Source organism: Haliaeetus albicilla, chromosome 4 (assembly GCF_947461875.1).
Source record: "Haliaeetus albicilla chromosome 4, bHalAlb1.1, whole genome shotgun sequence".
NCBI classification, from domain to species: Eukaryota; Metazoa; Chordata; class Aves; order Accipitriformes; family Accipitridae; genus Haliaeetus; species Haliaeetus albicilla.
The window spans coordinates 19,789,613-19,805,919 of NC_091486.1; the positions used below are offsets into that span (position 1 = coordinate 19,789,613).

The window sequence follows — 16,307 nt, forward strand, 5'->3', positions numbered from 1 at the left end:
TAGGTGGTTTACTGCTTTAAAATACTGCTGAGGTGTTTTGTTTGAGCATGCACTCCCATTGTATTGTAGAATAATTATTGAAATGCGTCATGGTATATATGGATGATATTAATGTAAATTTATAAATATTTAAAAAGTAAGTGTTCATCGTCTGTAAAGCTGTAGTATAATATTTCCTGTGAGACAGATCATATTGAAGCTACCAAACAATTCCACCACAGGTTCCCTTAATTTCATAATAGAATATTCTGAAGCTACAGTTGCATTTTCAGTTGGGTTTTTTAAATTCTGTTTTTTATAGCAAATTCGTTTATGTAACAGGCAATTGAAAAATTAATAGCTTCTGGTTGTTTGGAGGCTATTAGACATCTGAAACAATTTTGCTCCCTTTTAAATTGCATAAAGAGTAGAAGAAAATTTAGGTAGTTTTGGCGGGGGGGGGAAGATGCAGTAAAATATTTAATTACTCCTGACTTATTTTTTCTAGAACTTTTTCCTTTTGCTTTTTCTTATTTTTCCATTCCAATAGAAATGTTGAAATAGGATTCTTTTTATTTTGTCAAAATATAATTTTCAGGACTATACTAGTAATTAATTTAGACCTCACTAGGTATTAAATCCATTAAGGAGAAAAGCCTCCCAGTAAGTCACACTACTGTTGTACCACACTTGCTCACTAAGTGCTTGGTTTGTTTTTTTTAAAAAAGAAAAATATTTTTTTGCCACTCTGACACAGATGTCATCTTTGAGCATCTTTGTTCTCTTCAAGAAAATAATCTTTGGCGTATTTATTTTGAATATGAATAAATTTTTGTCCATCTAAACCTTTCTGGAATTTTTTGTCCATCTAAACGCTTCTCAATTACAGCTCTTCTTACAGCATTGCTGCCAGTATTTGAGATCACTGGAAGTCTTGTAATGTTTGTTTTTCATATGTGTCTAGCTGCTACAGTTAGATTAAATTACATTCTCAGGTTTCACTTAAAAAAAGGTTTACATCTGTCACATTTCTGACAAGTGCATCCTTAAAAGCTTAGAAATAAAAGAGAATCCCCCAAATTATGAGTACTACTTCTAAATAATTTTTTGGGTTTGGGGGTGAGATTGGGCTATGGAATGTGTATGATTTTTATGATCCTGGTCGGCAAGATCGCTTATATTAAAATGTATTTTGATTTTAGATGAACTGAGAGAAGAACAGATATATTAGAGCTCAAGGGGATTTCTTAGGTGAGGTTTGACTGCTTCATGTGCATGGCTGCCTTACTATGGTGTCCAGTGCCTCTTTGTATGTTAAACAACTGAAGCTAAGCCTATTTCAGGGAAGTACCCAGTTTTTCTCAGTGCCAGCAAAAGAACTGCTTGCAGAGGTAATTTTGCTGGTGTAGTAGCCACTATACAGGTGGGCTTTTGCTCGTGTATGTAGCTATGTGAGTCCAAGACCATTACTCATTATACCTTTTCCTAGCATAACTGTCTGGCAAAAAATTATAGTGAACATGTGGCATAGATGATTTTAATATGGTGTTGTTTTGACTGAGATTAGATGTATTTAAAAACAAAGTCCAAAATAACACATTAGCTAATTTTAAACCTGCCTCGGGGCAGGTCCATGCCCATATAAATTGCTATGGCTTATAGTCAGTGAAGCAGTCATGGTTGTGCTAGTGAAGAATAACCGGGGCAGAGGTTATTTTCATGTGTTGGGAAGTTGAAATGAATTCTGATGAGGAGCCTCAGGTTCACCTTGACCAGCTAAAGCATTAAAAAGCAGTTTGCCCTGTCACTGGTAGCAAGCAAAAATTATTAACTTCTGTTAGCTGTCCTTGTCTGGATACATGTGTTCCAAACACCTAGTAGGACAGGCGTGTATGATTGCAGTTTAAAGATAAGAATACATGTAATATTCACCAGTTTAAAAAAAAAAAAGTTGTCTTAAAGCCAATGAGCAAAAATAAAAAGTAATATAAATGCCTTATATAAAAATAAAACCCTCATATAGATGTGTGGATTAAATGCCAACTGCTTTAATGACCATTTTAGGACTGGGATATTATTACATAAATATAATAGGACACATGAAGGACAAGTAATTCTAAATAGTGATCTTATTACTTTACATGCATATTCTTGCACACACAGTATGCTTTTTCAGGACTCTGTAAAGTATATTGCCATTTTTGGGCTAATAATGTTCTAGCTGTCTGTAAAATAAACTCACAACAGATCAGTGAATTTTAACTGAAGGTCGGTGTTATCAGAATGCAGAGAGAAAAAAGCTTTGTGTTTTGGCTTTTTTTTTTTTTTTAATTTGATTTCTATGAATGAAGTCAAAGTAAACATGGTGAAATATGGCCAGTGGAGCAGCCTGGCTAGCTGTTGCTTCATCCTGTACTTACCAATAAACCTTTCTTTTATCCCCTCCAGTTTTCCAGTCTGTGCAATGGAAGTTGTAATACATATTTAGAATATTCCACAGAAGCAGTAATTTCATTAAAGATCTGGAATAAAGCTAAATATTGACATTTCATATTTATTTCCAACATACATTTTGAAATGTCTGTAGAGAGAACTATATACCTTTGCCAAATGTTAAAAATAATTTTTTTTGGACCTTAACTTAGCAGCTGTTCCTCACCTCTTAAGGAAAATATAACTACACTAAACCCACTGTAACATAGTATCTTTAACTCCAAAAGCGTTAACTTACTGTGTTGCACACTTATATGTTAAATTAAGAAAAAAGTGGTATTTTCTTTTTTGAACTATTTTAAACTTTAAATCTTTATTATAAAAGTCACCATTTAAAATGGTTTGGTTTTCTGAGGAAGTTCATTGGTTTCCCTTGATTAATAATTGCTGGCATAAGGATCGGTAAAATCCAAAATTTCCAGAAGTCCATTTTGTACATCTGAGAAGTTTGTTGGCGCTTGTGGTGTTTAGTAGGATATGTAGCAAAATTTCTTGTTCATACAGCAAAATTTCATGTCTGTTATACCATAGTTTTTCCTAGCAAGTCACTGTCAGAAGTATTCGCAGGAAGATCTCTTGATTTATGGCAAAAATGCTTTTTAAATTGTTTGCTGAGGAAAAGACTTGTCTTTGCAATAATGTTTTATAAATTCTACTTTGCATGTTAAACACCTGACAGATAAAAACAAATATGCTATGCATCTTAATCTTGTGCTTAAACCATATCCTGCCACTTTCATAAAAGAGGTTTTTGCTATGGTAATTTACCCCTATCTTAATCTCATTCAGAGGGTACAAGAAGAAAAAAAACGTGTACATTTGGGTAGCCAGGTAAATCAAAATAATTCCAGGAGGTCATCTAGTCCAACTTTGTGCGGAGCACACTATCAGCATTGAGTTCAGACCAGCTCGCTTAGGGTTTTGTCCACTTGAGTCTTGAGATGCAACAGCTTCATGGGAATACCTGTTCCCAATACTTTATTATTCTTGCAGGTTTTTTTTTTTCCCTTGTGTACAGTCAGCAGCTCCTCATTTCAGTTTATTACTACTGTCTCCTGCCACATACATCATTGAAGAATCTTGTTCTGTGGTTCAAGTAACCTCTTCTGGAATTGGAAGGTTTGATACTTCAAAGAGTAGCCAGAATGTGGGCTGTAGTCTAAAACCATTTTGTTCAAGCAGTTTCTTTTCAGTGGAAGTCATAAATTGCTTCATTTTGTTCAATTTATGAGATCTTTAGAATTTTATTTTAACAGGAGTAACAAATGTGATGAACTTTATCATTTGTTCTTTTACTCATTTTTAAACTGTGAAAAAAAATATTCTTATCATGCTCCTAGAAGCCCCAAAAAGGGACAGTTACACTGTATGGGGTTTAAAAAAAAGGTATTATTTGTCCTAAAACAGCTATTCTCTGGAGAGAGAGAGAGAAAGAGAGGTGCTGGGTTTATCCTCCTTGTACAAATGAAGAGCTGAGGAGAAGAGAACTTAGCTGAGTTGCTCCTAGAGGTCCATAACGAAGTTGTGTCTGTCCAAAGCCAAGGTCATCTCGAGCAAGGTGCAGGTCTCAAAGTCCTTTTGAGCTGTTAACAAAAAAAAATAGTATCTTTAAATATTCAAATTTCTATTTAGAATGATAAAGCACTCTATGCCTATTGTAAAAGTTTGGTGGCTCAAATACTGTACTTTGAAATTTTGTAGTATTCCAGCATGTTTTTAATTCTTATTGTGCTAATAAGATTTTGTCCATTTTTCAAAATGGACAAAATTTATGTAGGCATAGGATAAAATGCCACCATGAAACCAATAGATCATATGGTTGAACAGAGCTTTGTTTTTCATTTGCTGGATGACCTGTTCTGGCAACCTCTTCCTTAAAACACTCCTCTTCCTCTTTTTTTGCCCATTGGTATTTCTAAATCTAGGTGACAACCTTTGCGTGATTACTTATGTATATGAGCAGTATGGTTTTGTTAATTCCTGATTTCAGTTTTTAACTCTTCAGAGTAAGAGATGGTTATTTTGCTGAGTGCTGACCATAAGAATAGCAATTTGCAAATAGTTTTGATCTCTCCTGTTACTTTTACGTTCCAGTTTAGATTAAATTTTCTATGCACTACGCTATCTCAGCTTGGTGACTTATGTGGGGAAAGGCAGCTGAACTCCTTTCCTGAGACAGTTTTTTGTGTTGCAAATCCTCCCAACTTATCAAAACAAATATGTATGTGAATGGTTTTATAACTTGGTAATTACTTGATAGTCTAAAAGAGTGAAACCAAAGCAGACAGAGATTTAACAAGTACTCTTCTGAATGTTAGAATTATCATCTAGCCTAAACAATTTTCTTCAGCTGAACAAGTGTTACACTAGTTTTCTGAAAGATTCCATGTTTTCAGACCTCCACTCTTTTATCAGAGTGCTATCATTTTTCCTTTGAACCTGTCCTTTTCCCTTGTTTGTTTGAATTAGCCACAGGATTGGAGATGGTGACTGTTTTTTAAGGCGGCAGAAAAAAAGCAATCCTTAAAATGAGATGTTTGGAGAGACTAGTATAATGCCTGAAATTTGAAATTTAAAATAGCCCATTAAGTTTGTGAGCATGCTAAGTAGCTTGGAGCCACCTAACAAGATTTTCTTTATATACCCAACTCTCCCTCCCTACTTGGTGCATTTGTCTTAATAACCTTTACCTTAATAAGTCTTCCCTAGACACAAGTGAATTCAACAGTCATTAGGGTACAGCTTGAATGTATTAATTAAAAACAACTAAACAAAACAGTAAATTGACTATATTGTCACTACTGCTTTGGAGACGTCTGTTTATTGTGAATTATTATGCAGATAATATTTTACAAGAAAATATATTTTAAAACATGTGATACCTACAACTTTCTGTCAGATTCTTTTATACCTGGAACAACTTCCATTGCTAGAACTGGACTTGCTAACACTTTTCTGTTGTAAAGGGAAAAATTCTAAAATAGAAAAGATAACTTTACAATGTGTAATTTTGGTTGAAATTTCAAGGGTACATTTGTGTACATTTCGTACCATGTCTAGTGCATTTAGATACTCTTACAGTACTGTGGTATTTCTTAACATTGACTGAACAGAGCATTTGGTGCAGTAGCCTGCATATCAGAGATGCAAACATCTTAAATCGATCTCGGCAAGAACTGAGTGTCTATAGGAGCCTGATTTGGAGAATAAGGAAGTAGATACATTTGTGTTGGTTTGATTCCTGTTGATTCAGTAAAGATTGATGCTCTTTTCCCCGAAGAATCACATTTGTAAGAGATTAATTGTATCTGCACTATAGTGTAGGCCACTCAGTGTTTTCAGTTCACAATGTGTTTTTCTAAACCTGGCCATAAACTACAAAGTATTGAACTGTTTCATTACTGCCAGTATACCACTGTTTCGTTACCATTTTGTTTGAAAACCAACATTTTTGATAGTAGTTGCACATATTCAGAATAACATTCTGCATATTTTACTTCCTAATTTTTTTAAATGGGATGCCAAAACTGTTAATATCAATGCTGGTGTTCTAAAAATTTGTTATGCAATGTCCTTTGGACTTCTTGTGATTTAATGAAGTGATGTATGTTTACCTACTAAACCATATACATAGGTTACTTCAGTTCATGTCCGTCCTTAAAACAAAAAAAGTTCCAAGAAGACTTTTTGTTGAAAAGTATTAAATGTTTAATTTCCTTTTGCCATGGTGGATCTAGAATAGTCCATTTATCTTCATTAAGGCATATAGCTTTAAAACTTGTGGCTTTGCTACTTGGGAGTTATGGATGCATGCCCTTGCTTGTCAAGATAAATGTATTATACTGTAGTTCTCTCCCCTCCCAGTATGGATATTCAAGTTGTACTGCGGATTTGACCACAAGTAAGCAATTCTCTAAGGACAGAGAAGGAAAATGCACATACTCCTAGGAATATATTTTCCAGAGCTAAAATTGACATTTTATAAATAATTTCCATGTTGCAAACTTCAAACTCACAATCACAGCAATTCAGTGATATGCATTTGGCATGAGTCAGTTTCAGTTCTTAGTGCTTTTCATTGGAAATGGCATAAAAAGTAAGATTTCTTTGAATTTTTTATGTTGTGGGCTTACAGGGGACAGAAGATGTTCTTCACTTGTAGTTGTCTAACAGTGCATGGCAGCATAAATAACGAAATGGTCATAAACCCGAGCTGCACTTCTCAGGTCACATGTTCCATTTCATTTTTAAAGAATCTAGAAACAAACTAAGCAGTTGATAACAGGACAGTTGCAGGTGATAAAAGAGATTTTAGATGGGACATTACTTCTTTTTCCACACCTGGCATAACCACATTATATCCTTCACAGAGTTGTCTTTAAGCACTGGTATGTTTGTTCATAAACATATGGCATAAACAATACGTTTCTATTTGAATTCCAAGGACACAATACATTTTCAAAGATAGTCACCATATGTCATAGATTCTTCACTGGAAAAAATACTGATGTTAGAAATTTTTTTAATTTAAACATAAAAGGCTGACTTATTTCTAACTGAAGTTTACCATTGAAGTATAGTGGGTCTTGCAAAACAGGACTGGTTTTGTTTCAATATTGTTTGTACATTCGATATTGGAGGGATTTAAGAATCAAGTGTGTAAAGTGTAAAGTACTCTTGAAATTATCTTTTGGGGGGGGTAAAAAATATCCCACAAAGTTATTAAGCCTGTTTTAGAAAAAGTGGTAATATATATATGGCATTCACCCTCTCAGAAGCAGCTGAAATAAGTCTGGCTACTAAGCATCCTAAATTTTAATCAAGCCATTATTTTTAATAACTATGTGCAGACTATAAAGGCCAGATTTTTTCTAGTTAGCAATTGAGGAGTCCAGCGCTTGTCTTCAGATTGTGAATAACTATGAATCATATTGATTGTAGCTATTTTCAAATTTATTAAAGTACACTAAAGATAATTGTAAATTTTTTTTCTAAAAATATATTACGCGGGCTGTACTGTGGGTTGTTGACCCTGGAGAAATGCTTAAAAAATGCTGTATAGTTATTGTTTTTTAGATTATTATGCTTTTTGAAGCTAAGACAGATGTACAAAAAGATGCAGTTTTTATTTTGTATTGGCAGCTTCCAAATATTTAGTATCTTTTTCCAAGAGCTGCAATTAGTAAAGCATCCATGGTACTGAAATCCACACATCCCACAAGCTAATTATATTTGCAAGGTCAGATTGAATACATATTTTCAGAAAAATAAAGGGTTATATAAATGTGTCTTCTACTTGGCTGTTATATCACAGTTTGTTGATCTGGAGTATAATGTGTACAATTCACAAATTTGTCTGATAACAGAAAGTGGTGTGTGATTGTGTTTATTTTACTAACCAGTATATTCACAGCAATCACTTCCAAATATCTCTCCAGTAAAGATGTGTTAATTACAAAACAGACAAGGTCTTCTATTATATTAAAGCTACTAACAAGAAGACAGCAGGAATCACACATGTAAATAGCATCATCAACCCCTATTTTAGTCCTCTGTTTTGATCTGTGAGTTGCGCATAGACCAAAGGTGCTATTAAAGACTCAGTATATGAAATAGGCAGCATTATATGAACAAAATTTATTCAACAAGAAAACAGACCTTTAACATGAATTTAACAAGCCTGAGAAATTATAAACTCTCATATGCTGCAGATTCATGCAGTGATAATAAACAAAAAAGGAAAGTAAGAGGTTTCCTTAAGCTAGCCAAACTGCTAATGGTTTTGTTATAAGCTGTCTGCTGTTGAAATGACCTCTGAAAAGTCTGAAGACACTTATACTAGGAAGAATTAAATGGTCAGAGTGGTGAAAGAGTTGCACTATGGAAGTGCATTTAAAAAAAAAAAATATCTACCTTCATATATCTGGAAAATATCCCAATGGCACAGACCTTTGTTTAACTTTTTGTGTCTTTACAGAAAGGCTGTAAAGCCTGAAGCTTGGAAACTATAGTTTTCACTAAAACAGTGCACGCTGAGCTGCATTAGGTAATTTAAGTACACTGAAAGCTTAAAATTTTTGATGAGAAATACTGACTTCTTACAAGAAAAATAACTGAGCAGGTTTTTGTGCTGCTTTTAATTAATCCTTAGAGGTTATTTATTCAAAATACTGTGTCTAAAGTTTCCATTGTAGAATATGGGGTGACCATGTTGCTGTCATCTGATTGCATCATGCTGTACTTCAAAATATACAAATTTAGAGGGGAGACTTCAGCTTGTACACACCTTCAAGTGCTCACCGGGGTTTTTTTCTTGAATCTTACTGTGGCATAATTAACACCTACTTCACCCATTGCTCATTAATACAGTGGACATTAATGAGTCTATTTATTTTTATATAATCCTCTAAAGGAGGGACTGATTTGTGCTCACTGTGAAAAAAAGCTATTACATTTCATAGAAATGAATATGTAGGATTTATTGTTGTATTTATGTTTTTATTGCGTATTAGGTCTAAATTTAGCCTCCAGGTTGTTGAGCATGTTAGTTTCTTTAAGATGGTTGCTATAGTGATAGCAGCAAATTCCTTTAATCTTAGTGTAGTTAAAGTATTTAGTTACCGTTGGTTGTCACAGTGCAACTGAGACGAGAAATATCATTCACACGTGTACTTTTTGTAGCCCTCTGAGATGGTAGAAATTGCACTTTTATTCCTTTCTAAAGCTTAATATTTGTGATTTGTGATTTAATGTTTCATACCACTTTCTGTTAGATTGATATTTGTTCTACTTAGGAAATACATGCATTTCATTCCTTCAGGAGGACAGATAGAGCGGGCAATCCTTTCCCACACAGGTAGTACCTGAAACATAAGAAAAATTACTTCTGGTCAGAATTAAGATGCTAGAGTAATATTCAGTATCACCCAAATATTTTAGCAGCTAGTTCTCATATTTTAATGTGAAATTTATCCAAACATAACCTTGAGAACACCAACTGAAATGCTGAATTTATTATCAAAACCACATTTAATCTTTTTTTTATATTGGGTTTTCTTTTCATTTTACGTGACTCAAGTCCCAAAACAAATCCATGCTGGACAATGCCATTTGTTCTTGGATAAGCTTGACATTGTCTAGTGAAGTTCTCAGTTAAATTCAAGTCTAGAAGCATGGCTGTTAGTAAGTTATAAAGCAGCTCCTTGTGATTATAGTATACTGCCAAGTTCAAGTTTCTTGCTCCTCAGGGTAAATTTTTACTTGCTTGGATTTTTTTCCCCTTATCTAGCTAGTCTCTGAAGAACCTGTGGTGTGGAATTTTTTTGCTTTGCTTGAGTTTTAAATTTATACTGCCTGTTTGTTATGGTTGGGCATTTCCAGGTGTGCATAAATTAGAGCATCTGGTTGAAATGGAACACAGAGAGATACATACAAAAGCTTGTCAAGTGTTTTGAGATAAAGAAAAATCTAATAGTGATAAAAAAGGAAAAAAATAAAATTATTTTGTTTGTTACTATAAAGAATGTATATATGGAAACTGTTTCAGATCTTTTTGAGAATTATGCTTTTTAATATTTAATTCCTTTTTTATAGCATTAGTATCAGATGGCATGCTTCTGCTGCATATTAAATCTGAAATGTGTTTTGGTTTTATTATTGTTCAGAAAAAATTGTCACTGTTAACTGACTTTAATTGGGTCACAACCTAACATTTTTAATAAAGAAGATTTTTTTGTACGTTTTCTGCATGCAGTTTTGAGACTTGACGTAGGATCTGGCCAGTCAGTAGAGTCCAGGCAATAGCCCTTAGTGGCACTGAGTCACTCAACACAACTGAAATAGTTGGGTCTCAAAAGTAAATACAGCAGGGTGATAAGTTATTAAGCTTTTTTCGTTTACACTTTGATAATTTTTCTTTGTTATAAATACTTGCCAATTAATTTTATTTCCACATGAATAATCTCAATATTTAGAAAGTGCTCCTAATAAATTGCATATTATTTAGTTATTAATATTTGTGTAAATGGAGAGGAAAGTATTAGAACAAGGTGGGAGACTCGATGCTGCTTTCTCTGCAGACTTGCAGTGACAGTGGTTGATTTCTTTTTTTATTCAACATAAAAGATTTGGTTCAGGTCTAATGCCTCAAAATATCGAAGCACCCATATAAATGCATCTGTTGTCCAACCCATCGTATGGAGAGGAATGGAATAAAAAAAGTTGTAGAAAAGCTGTTAAAAGGAGATTTAAACTATTTAGTTCAATGAGCTACAATAACTCTTCAAACATATGCAGACACGATGCCTGTAAAGTATGCCTGGTACTGTTTCTGTGGATGTACAAGGCTGTACGTGCACTGGTCCAGTTAAGACTGGGGCCTAAACAAGAAATCTCATCTTGCAATTACAAATCTGTAATGGAGAGTACCCAGTAAGACTGAGTTTGAGTGTATTGTTGGTATGTTCTCAGTTCTGTTTCACCTCACAGAGGCATTGGATAGGGTGAGGGTTTTATTGTATAGGGCCATGAAGTTGTATTTCCAAAGATTTTTCATAGACAAATTCAGCACAGGACAGAATAAAAATCAGTGATGGTTTTACTTTATTTGCAATGAAATAGCACTGAATACTACCTACCGTGTACCTTTAAATCATAAATGACCTTGGTTTTCTTTTACTCAATTTTGTACTCCTGAGCATGACACTGACAAGGACTTTTTAATCCATCAGACAGTTTATAGACCCTTTCGTAGTCACAAGAAGCAAAAAGCATCTGACTAGAAGGGAATACATGGGGCAAGTTCCTTGCTGGCTATAATTTTGTTGTCATTTCAAGTATTGTGGTAGTATAATTGATGTGACAGGACTGGGCTTTAGACTTAGTCCCTTAGCTTGTGCTCACTTTCAGTTTTAGTCTCTCTCTGTCATTCATTTTGATTGGATAAGATTTAGGTGACAAACATATGCATACCTTTGAAGCTTAGAGTAAGCATACATAAAAATTCAATGTTATATGATGATATCACGTATATAAAACTTACAGCTCCATGCAAAAGGTAATAATTGGTGTCACCTTACAATACAAGGTAGTGTGGTGTGCTGATAGCATAGCCGGCAGGAGGCTCTTTTTTATTAATATTATAATTAAATGATTTTCTGGATAAAGGCCAAAAACAGATGAGAGTTGATTGTGCCTTGTCCACTGTTGCTTGGCACTATTAGTTGCATTTTCTAAAAAGAATTGACTTGACATCTTGTTTTTACAGGTTGTTATTGATGCCTTCAGGTTGATCAATGCTAATATGATGGTCTTGGGACATGAACCAAGACAAACAACTTCGAATCTGGGTCACTTAAACAAGCCATCTATCCAGGTAAACCCAGTGTTGATAGTCCTGTAAATTGCAAGATTTATTCAGCAATTTTGGGGAAAGGTATCTAAAACCAATAAGCTATAAATTGTTTATTGTTCTCTCTATAGAATTTTTCTGCATGCATTTATAATTGATGTGATTCATCAGTGGAGTTATATATGTAAAGGGTTTAAAATTGAGCCCTAGATTAACTACCTAAGTGTGAATGCATGTGTAAGTATGTACTGCAAAGGTTGAAGTACAGATTTATGGAAATGCAAACTTTTAAAAGTGACAATTGATGACATACCATGTGATGCAAGATAGGTACTGTTTTCAGTACTGCACCTTAAAAACTGCTGCTTATTAACCTCTCACCTTTCCTAAAGTTAAATTATTCTGAAGCAAATTATGGAAAAAGTTCCCTCTTCCTTAATAATCTTGTCTTTCTACTGTATGCTTATATAGGTTCTTACCTAATATGTAATCTAGATTTAACCTTGTATTGTGTCTTAAATAATTAATCTATGATTTTTATGTAATGCAGTAATTTGCTGAAGAATGATGGAGTAGGAGATTCAGTGGATAAATAGGATGTTTGCTTCGCTTCAAATGTAATGTTTCTTTTGAGTATGTTGTCTTATATTTCTCTGCAAGCATTTGTGAAACTTAAATGTTCAGAGTTTGATTTCTGAAGTTGACTTTCACTAGTAAGACAAAAATGTTGGTCTTCAATGAAACAAACCTTTATTTTGAGAAATAGCTTCTCTCCTGAAACAAGTATCCTCTAGAGTGATTAATGCTTTTATCTGTGTCGTTCTTCTGCCTCAGTGTTTTTGCCTTTTTTCTCTCTAGAAAACTTTTTTCCATTACTATGCATTCTAAAAGGCATGTGTACTTGCAACTATGAAGCCTACTGCCTGCTCTTTTGAACTGTTACTTGAACAATAAAAGTAATATTTGCTAGATAAACTTCTGCTGTAAGAGAGCTGTCCTTTGGGAGTTACTAGATCACCATGCCCCTATCTTTCAAAAGATCAGGGCTTTTTTATTACTAATGCATTGAAATCCTTTACTATTTATAAAAACGCTAGCCAAAAAAAATCAGACAATTAAAGAGTGTCTGCTTCAGGAGGTTGTTGTGTTTTACTTCTGATTTTTGAATTGGTAAAAACTGTGAACTATAATGAGTATGAAATAAGCAGCTAATACTCTTGATTGGATATAGGCAAGCCCATGCTTGCATGTTTCAGGGCTTTTCTAACTGCCTTTTCTGGACCGTATGTAATGATCTCCCTTGTAAACGCTGGTAGTATTGTTCAAATTCATTATTTTAAGGTCACTGTCGCTACAGCGTGGTGTATTTTGGCCATGGGAGTTCTGGGTTTCTGTTGCTAGAGTGGGTATTTTTCGTTTGTGTTGGTTTTTTGCAAGTTGACAGTGAGCTGTTACAAATGTCACCATTAAGCTAAAAATCATAGTTTAAAATGATACTCTGTTCTTAAAACTGGAAGGGCTCTTGCAGTGTTGTTCAGCTTTTATTCTAAGGTCATAAATAAAATTCTGACCCAGTTGAGCTCAGCAGCAAACTTAAATATTGATTTCAGCTGGGCTAGAAGCAGGGATTTTAAGACATTCCTTAAAATCTCGGGAATAAGAATAGTGTGTGGCTTGACTTCGTTCCTTTTTTTATGGTTTTTCTTGTGTTCCCTTATCAACAGCTTTTTTACTTGCTCTTTGTGCATCTAATTTGTAAGCCTTGTCAGAATGGTGGTTTCCATTTCAGACAAAACACACAAAGAACAAGCTTTGCTTTAAAGTGTTTTATGGGTTTTAATTTAACCTGTTGCAGTGGCTACACTACAACTACTGTTCAGGTTTGAATTGGAACAGTTGTTTACCTTTCACATTTGTCTACTCTTCTAAAGAGTGGTTTTGGAAGGGGAGAGGAAAGAGAGAGGGTAGTGGGGGAAGGCAAAGTTGTTTGTCAAATTTCAGGAGCTTTAGAAAACTCCCTAAATATCTACAACTGAGTTTAAACAGAAACCCCAAAACCTCATATGCAGTCATTTTGAGTAGGATAAGAAAATAGCAGTGGAAACTACTTATTGCTAATAGTTTCAACCATAAATTACTTTATTGATGATAAAACCTGTCTTTTGTGATTTTAATTATAGTAGTGGCATAAGCAATGGTTATCTGTAACTGCTGGTTTTTATAAATGTAACCATTCAAGTAGTTTTGTATCTTTGTATATGTGTTTGCAAAAGAAATCTGTTTAAAATGTATGTATGAGAACATTTTCAGTTTTCATACAGATAATTTTGGAATGCTGAAATATTAAGTTGCATAAGATGCAAATACACATTCATTCTACATAGCAGTAAAGAATATATTTAAACATAAATAGGTGGAATGATTGAAACACAAGAAATATTTACCACTAATTCTGCATATTTTATGTATGATTTATCATATCTCATTTCTAAATGTATACTTCATATGTAAAATTTTATTTGAAAAAGAGATTATTTTAGTTGCGATGAGGATTTATCACAGAATTTTCTTAACCCCCCACACCTCCCAGATATTAATCCAACTCACCCTTAAGTCATAAATGTAAAAAAAAAAAAATTCTGTAATGCACATAAGCAAAATAGAAGATACATGCATATAGGTGTTACTTAACCTAATCTCAGTTGATCAGATTGTGATGTACACGTTTAAGGACAAATTTGCAAAGGGCATAATTATAAATGAGAGAGGCTTTTTTCCATTTAAAGTTAAAAAAGAAAATTAGCTTTAATATCCAAGGTTAATTTGATGCACATTGTCTAACTGATACTTGATGTGCTTAATCACTGCTTCAGCTACTCTCTCTTTGTATTGTACCTTAGAGAATGAACTTGGGAATGTTGGCAGTGGTTGCAAATAAATAGATAGCCAACTTTCTTTTTTTTTGTAACCAAGAGCCTTATATTTTAAGAGAAGTGATAACCAAATTTATTGAGAGAGGAAGGATTTGAGAGAAATATGTTTGTGCATATGTATTGGTCAAATGTTTGCAGGCAGTTACCACTTTTTCCTATGATAGTTGTTATTGTGTGAAAAAATCCGTGGTTTAGAAATAGAAAGTATAACTGTCAGTTAACGAACACTGAAAGAGAAATAGGAACAGGTATATTTACTTGATACCTAGTTACAGTCTCCGTGTATTGTTTCTTTGTGTTTATTTCTTTTATTTAAGTGATGTTTGAAGATGGCTGTATTTAAATGAACTCTTCCCTTCTAATATTTCTTCATTTCAATGGTGGGTAATTTTTATGCAAACTTTTCCCTGAATTTTACAGGCACTAATTCATGGACTAAACAGACATTACTATTCCATCACCATCAACTACAGAAAGAATGAACTAGAACAAAAGGTAATTGTTTTAGCTTTTATTCAGAGGACAAAAACCACTATACAAACTATTTAACATTTGTGACTATATTCTGATTGCAACTGCTGATACTTTCAGTAGTTGTTTTAGCTCTTCTGGAGTAGACGGCTTCTCTTCCAGAAAGCACTTAGATGTGTAGTCATGACAATGAAACCTTCCGAAACCACATTCTAATATTCATATAAATAGTTTGACAATATTTCAGTCCACATGCTTTATGGAAAGTCCTCGTGCTGTTCTCTACACTTAACAGGTTTGTGCAAAGTTTCAAGTTTTCAGTGATGAAGCTGAAAGATATACTAGCTGCCTTAGGTTTTCACAGGCTGGAATTTCTGAAGCTAGAAGACTATAATTCCGTTTTGGAAAATATGTAACCAAGGAATCTCAGGGGTTTTGTTGGCTATAATCACATTGACAGAAGGTGCTTCCAGTTGGTATGAATGGAGCTCCCCAAAACTTCACTGAGTATCAGGAAGTAGTGATGTCCTGCATTTACAGAAAAAATATTGTTCAGTTACTGACACCAAATATTGTCAGTTACTTTTGTATCAGACTCCCTCAGTTAAAAGTAAAATCTAGCTTGACAGTCTCAACCAGAAAAACAAACAGAAAAAAACAAGCAAGCTCATTTATCAGCTACAGAAATTGAAAAAGACAAATTTTGTCCTCAGTTATGCCTATGTATGTTCATGGCCTTGTTAGGGTTATAAATTGATGTCAGAGTTGGAGTTCATGATTAAATGGTCAGAATAGTTTTCTCGCTTAATTTTGACTTCTTACAGGGCTAGAAGTAATAAAAAACCCCAGTTCTGAGTAACGGAAGAATATGCATGCAAATCAGGGAGTTGAAAAGAATTTGTGAAATGCACAACCCTTTTTAGGATGGTATCAGACTTTCAAGACCTCACTGTTACTGAAAAGAGTAACTGATTCAACAAAACCAGCTCTCAGGAAGTGTCCGCAAAGCTTCTGGAGGTTATTGTTTGCATTCAAACACAACAGTGTGGCCAATCCAGCCTTTTCTGAAGTTCCAAGTGTGT

The 16,307-nt window shown here is 34.0% G+C and overlaps 1 protein-coding gene across 1 annotated transcript in view; it reads left to right on the forward strand.

Annotated features, from left to right (window-relative positions):
• PSMD14 (proteasome 26S subunit, non-ATPase 14) overlaps nt 1-16,307 on the forward strand; it is a 48,474-nt gene that overhangs the window by 26,764 nt on the left and 5,403 nt on the right. The window contains exons 8-9 of the mRNA XM_069781234.1: nt 11,738-11,845; nt 15,175-15,249. Coding sequence (XP_069637335.1) covers nt 11,738-11,845; nt 15,175-15,249 — 183 coding nt within the window. The remainder of the gene's footprint in view (nt 1-11,737; nt 11,846-15,174; nt 15,250-16,307) is intronic.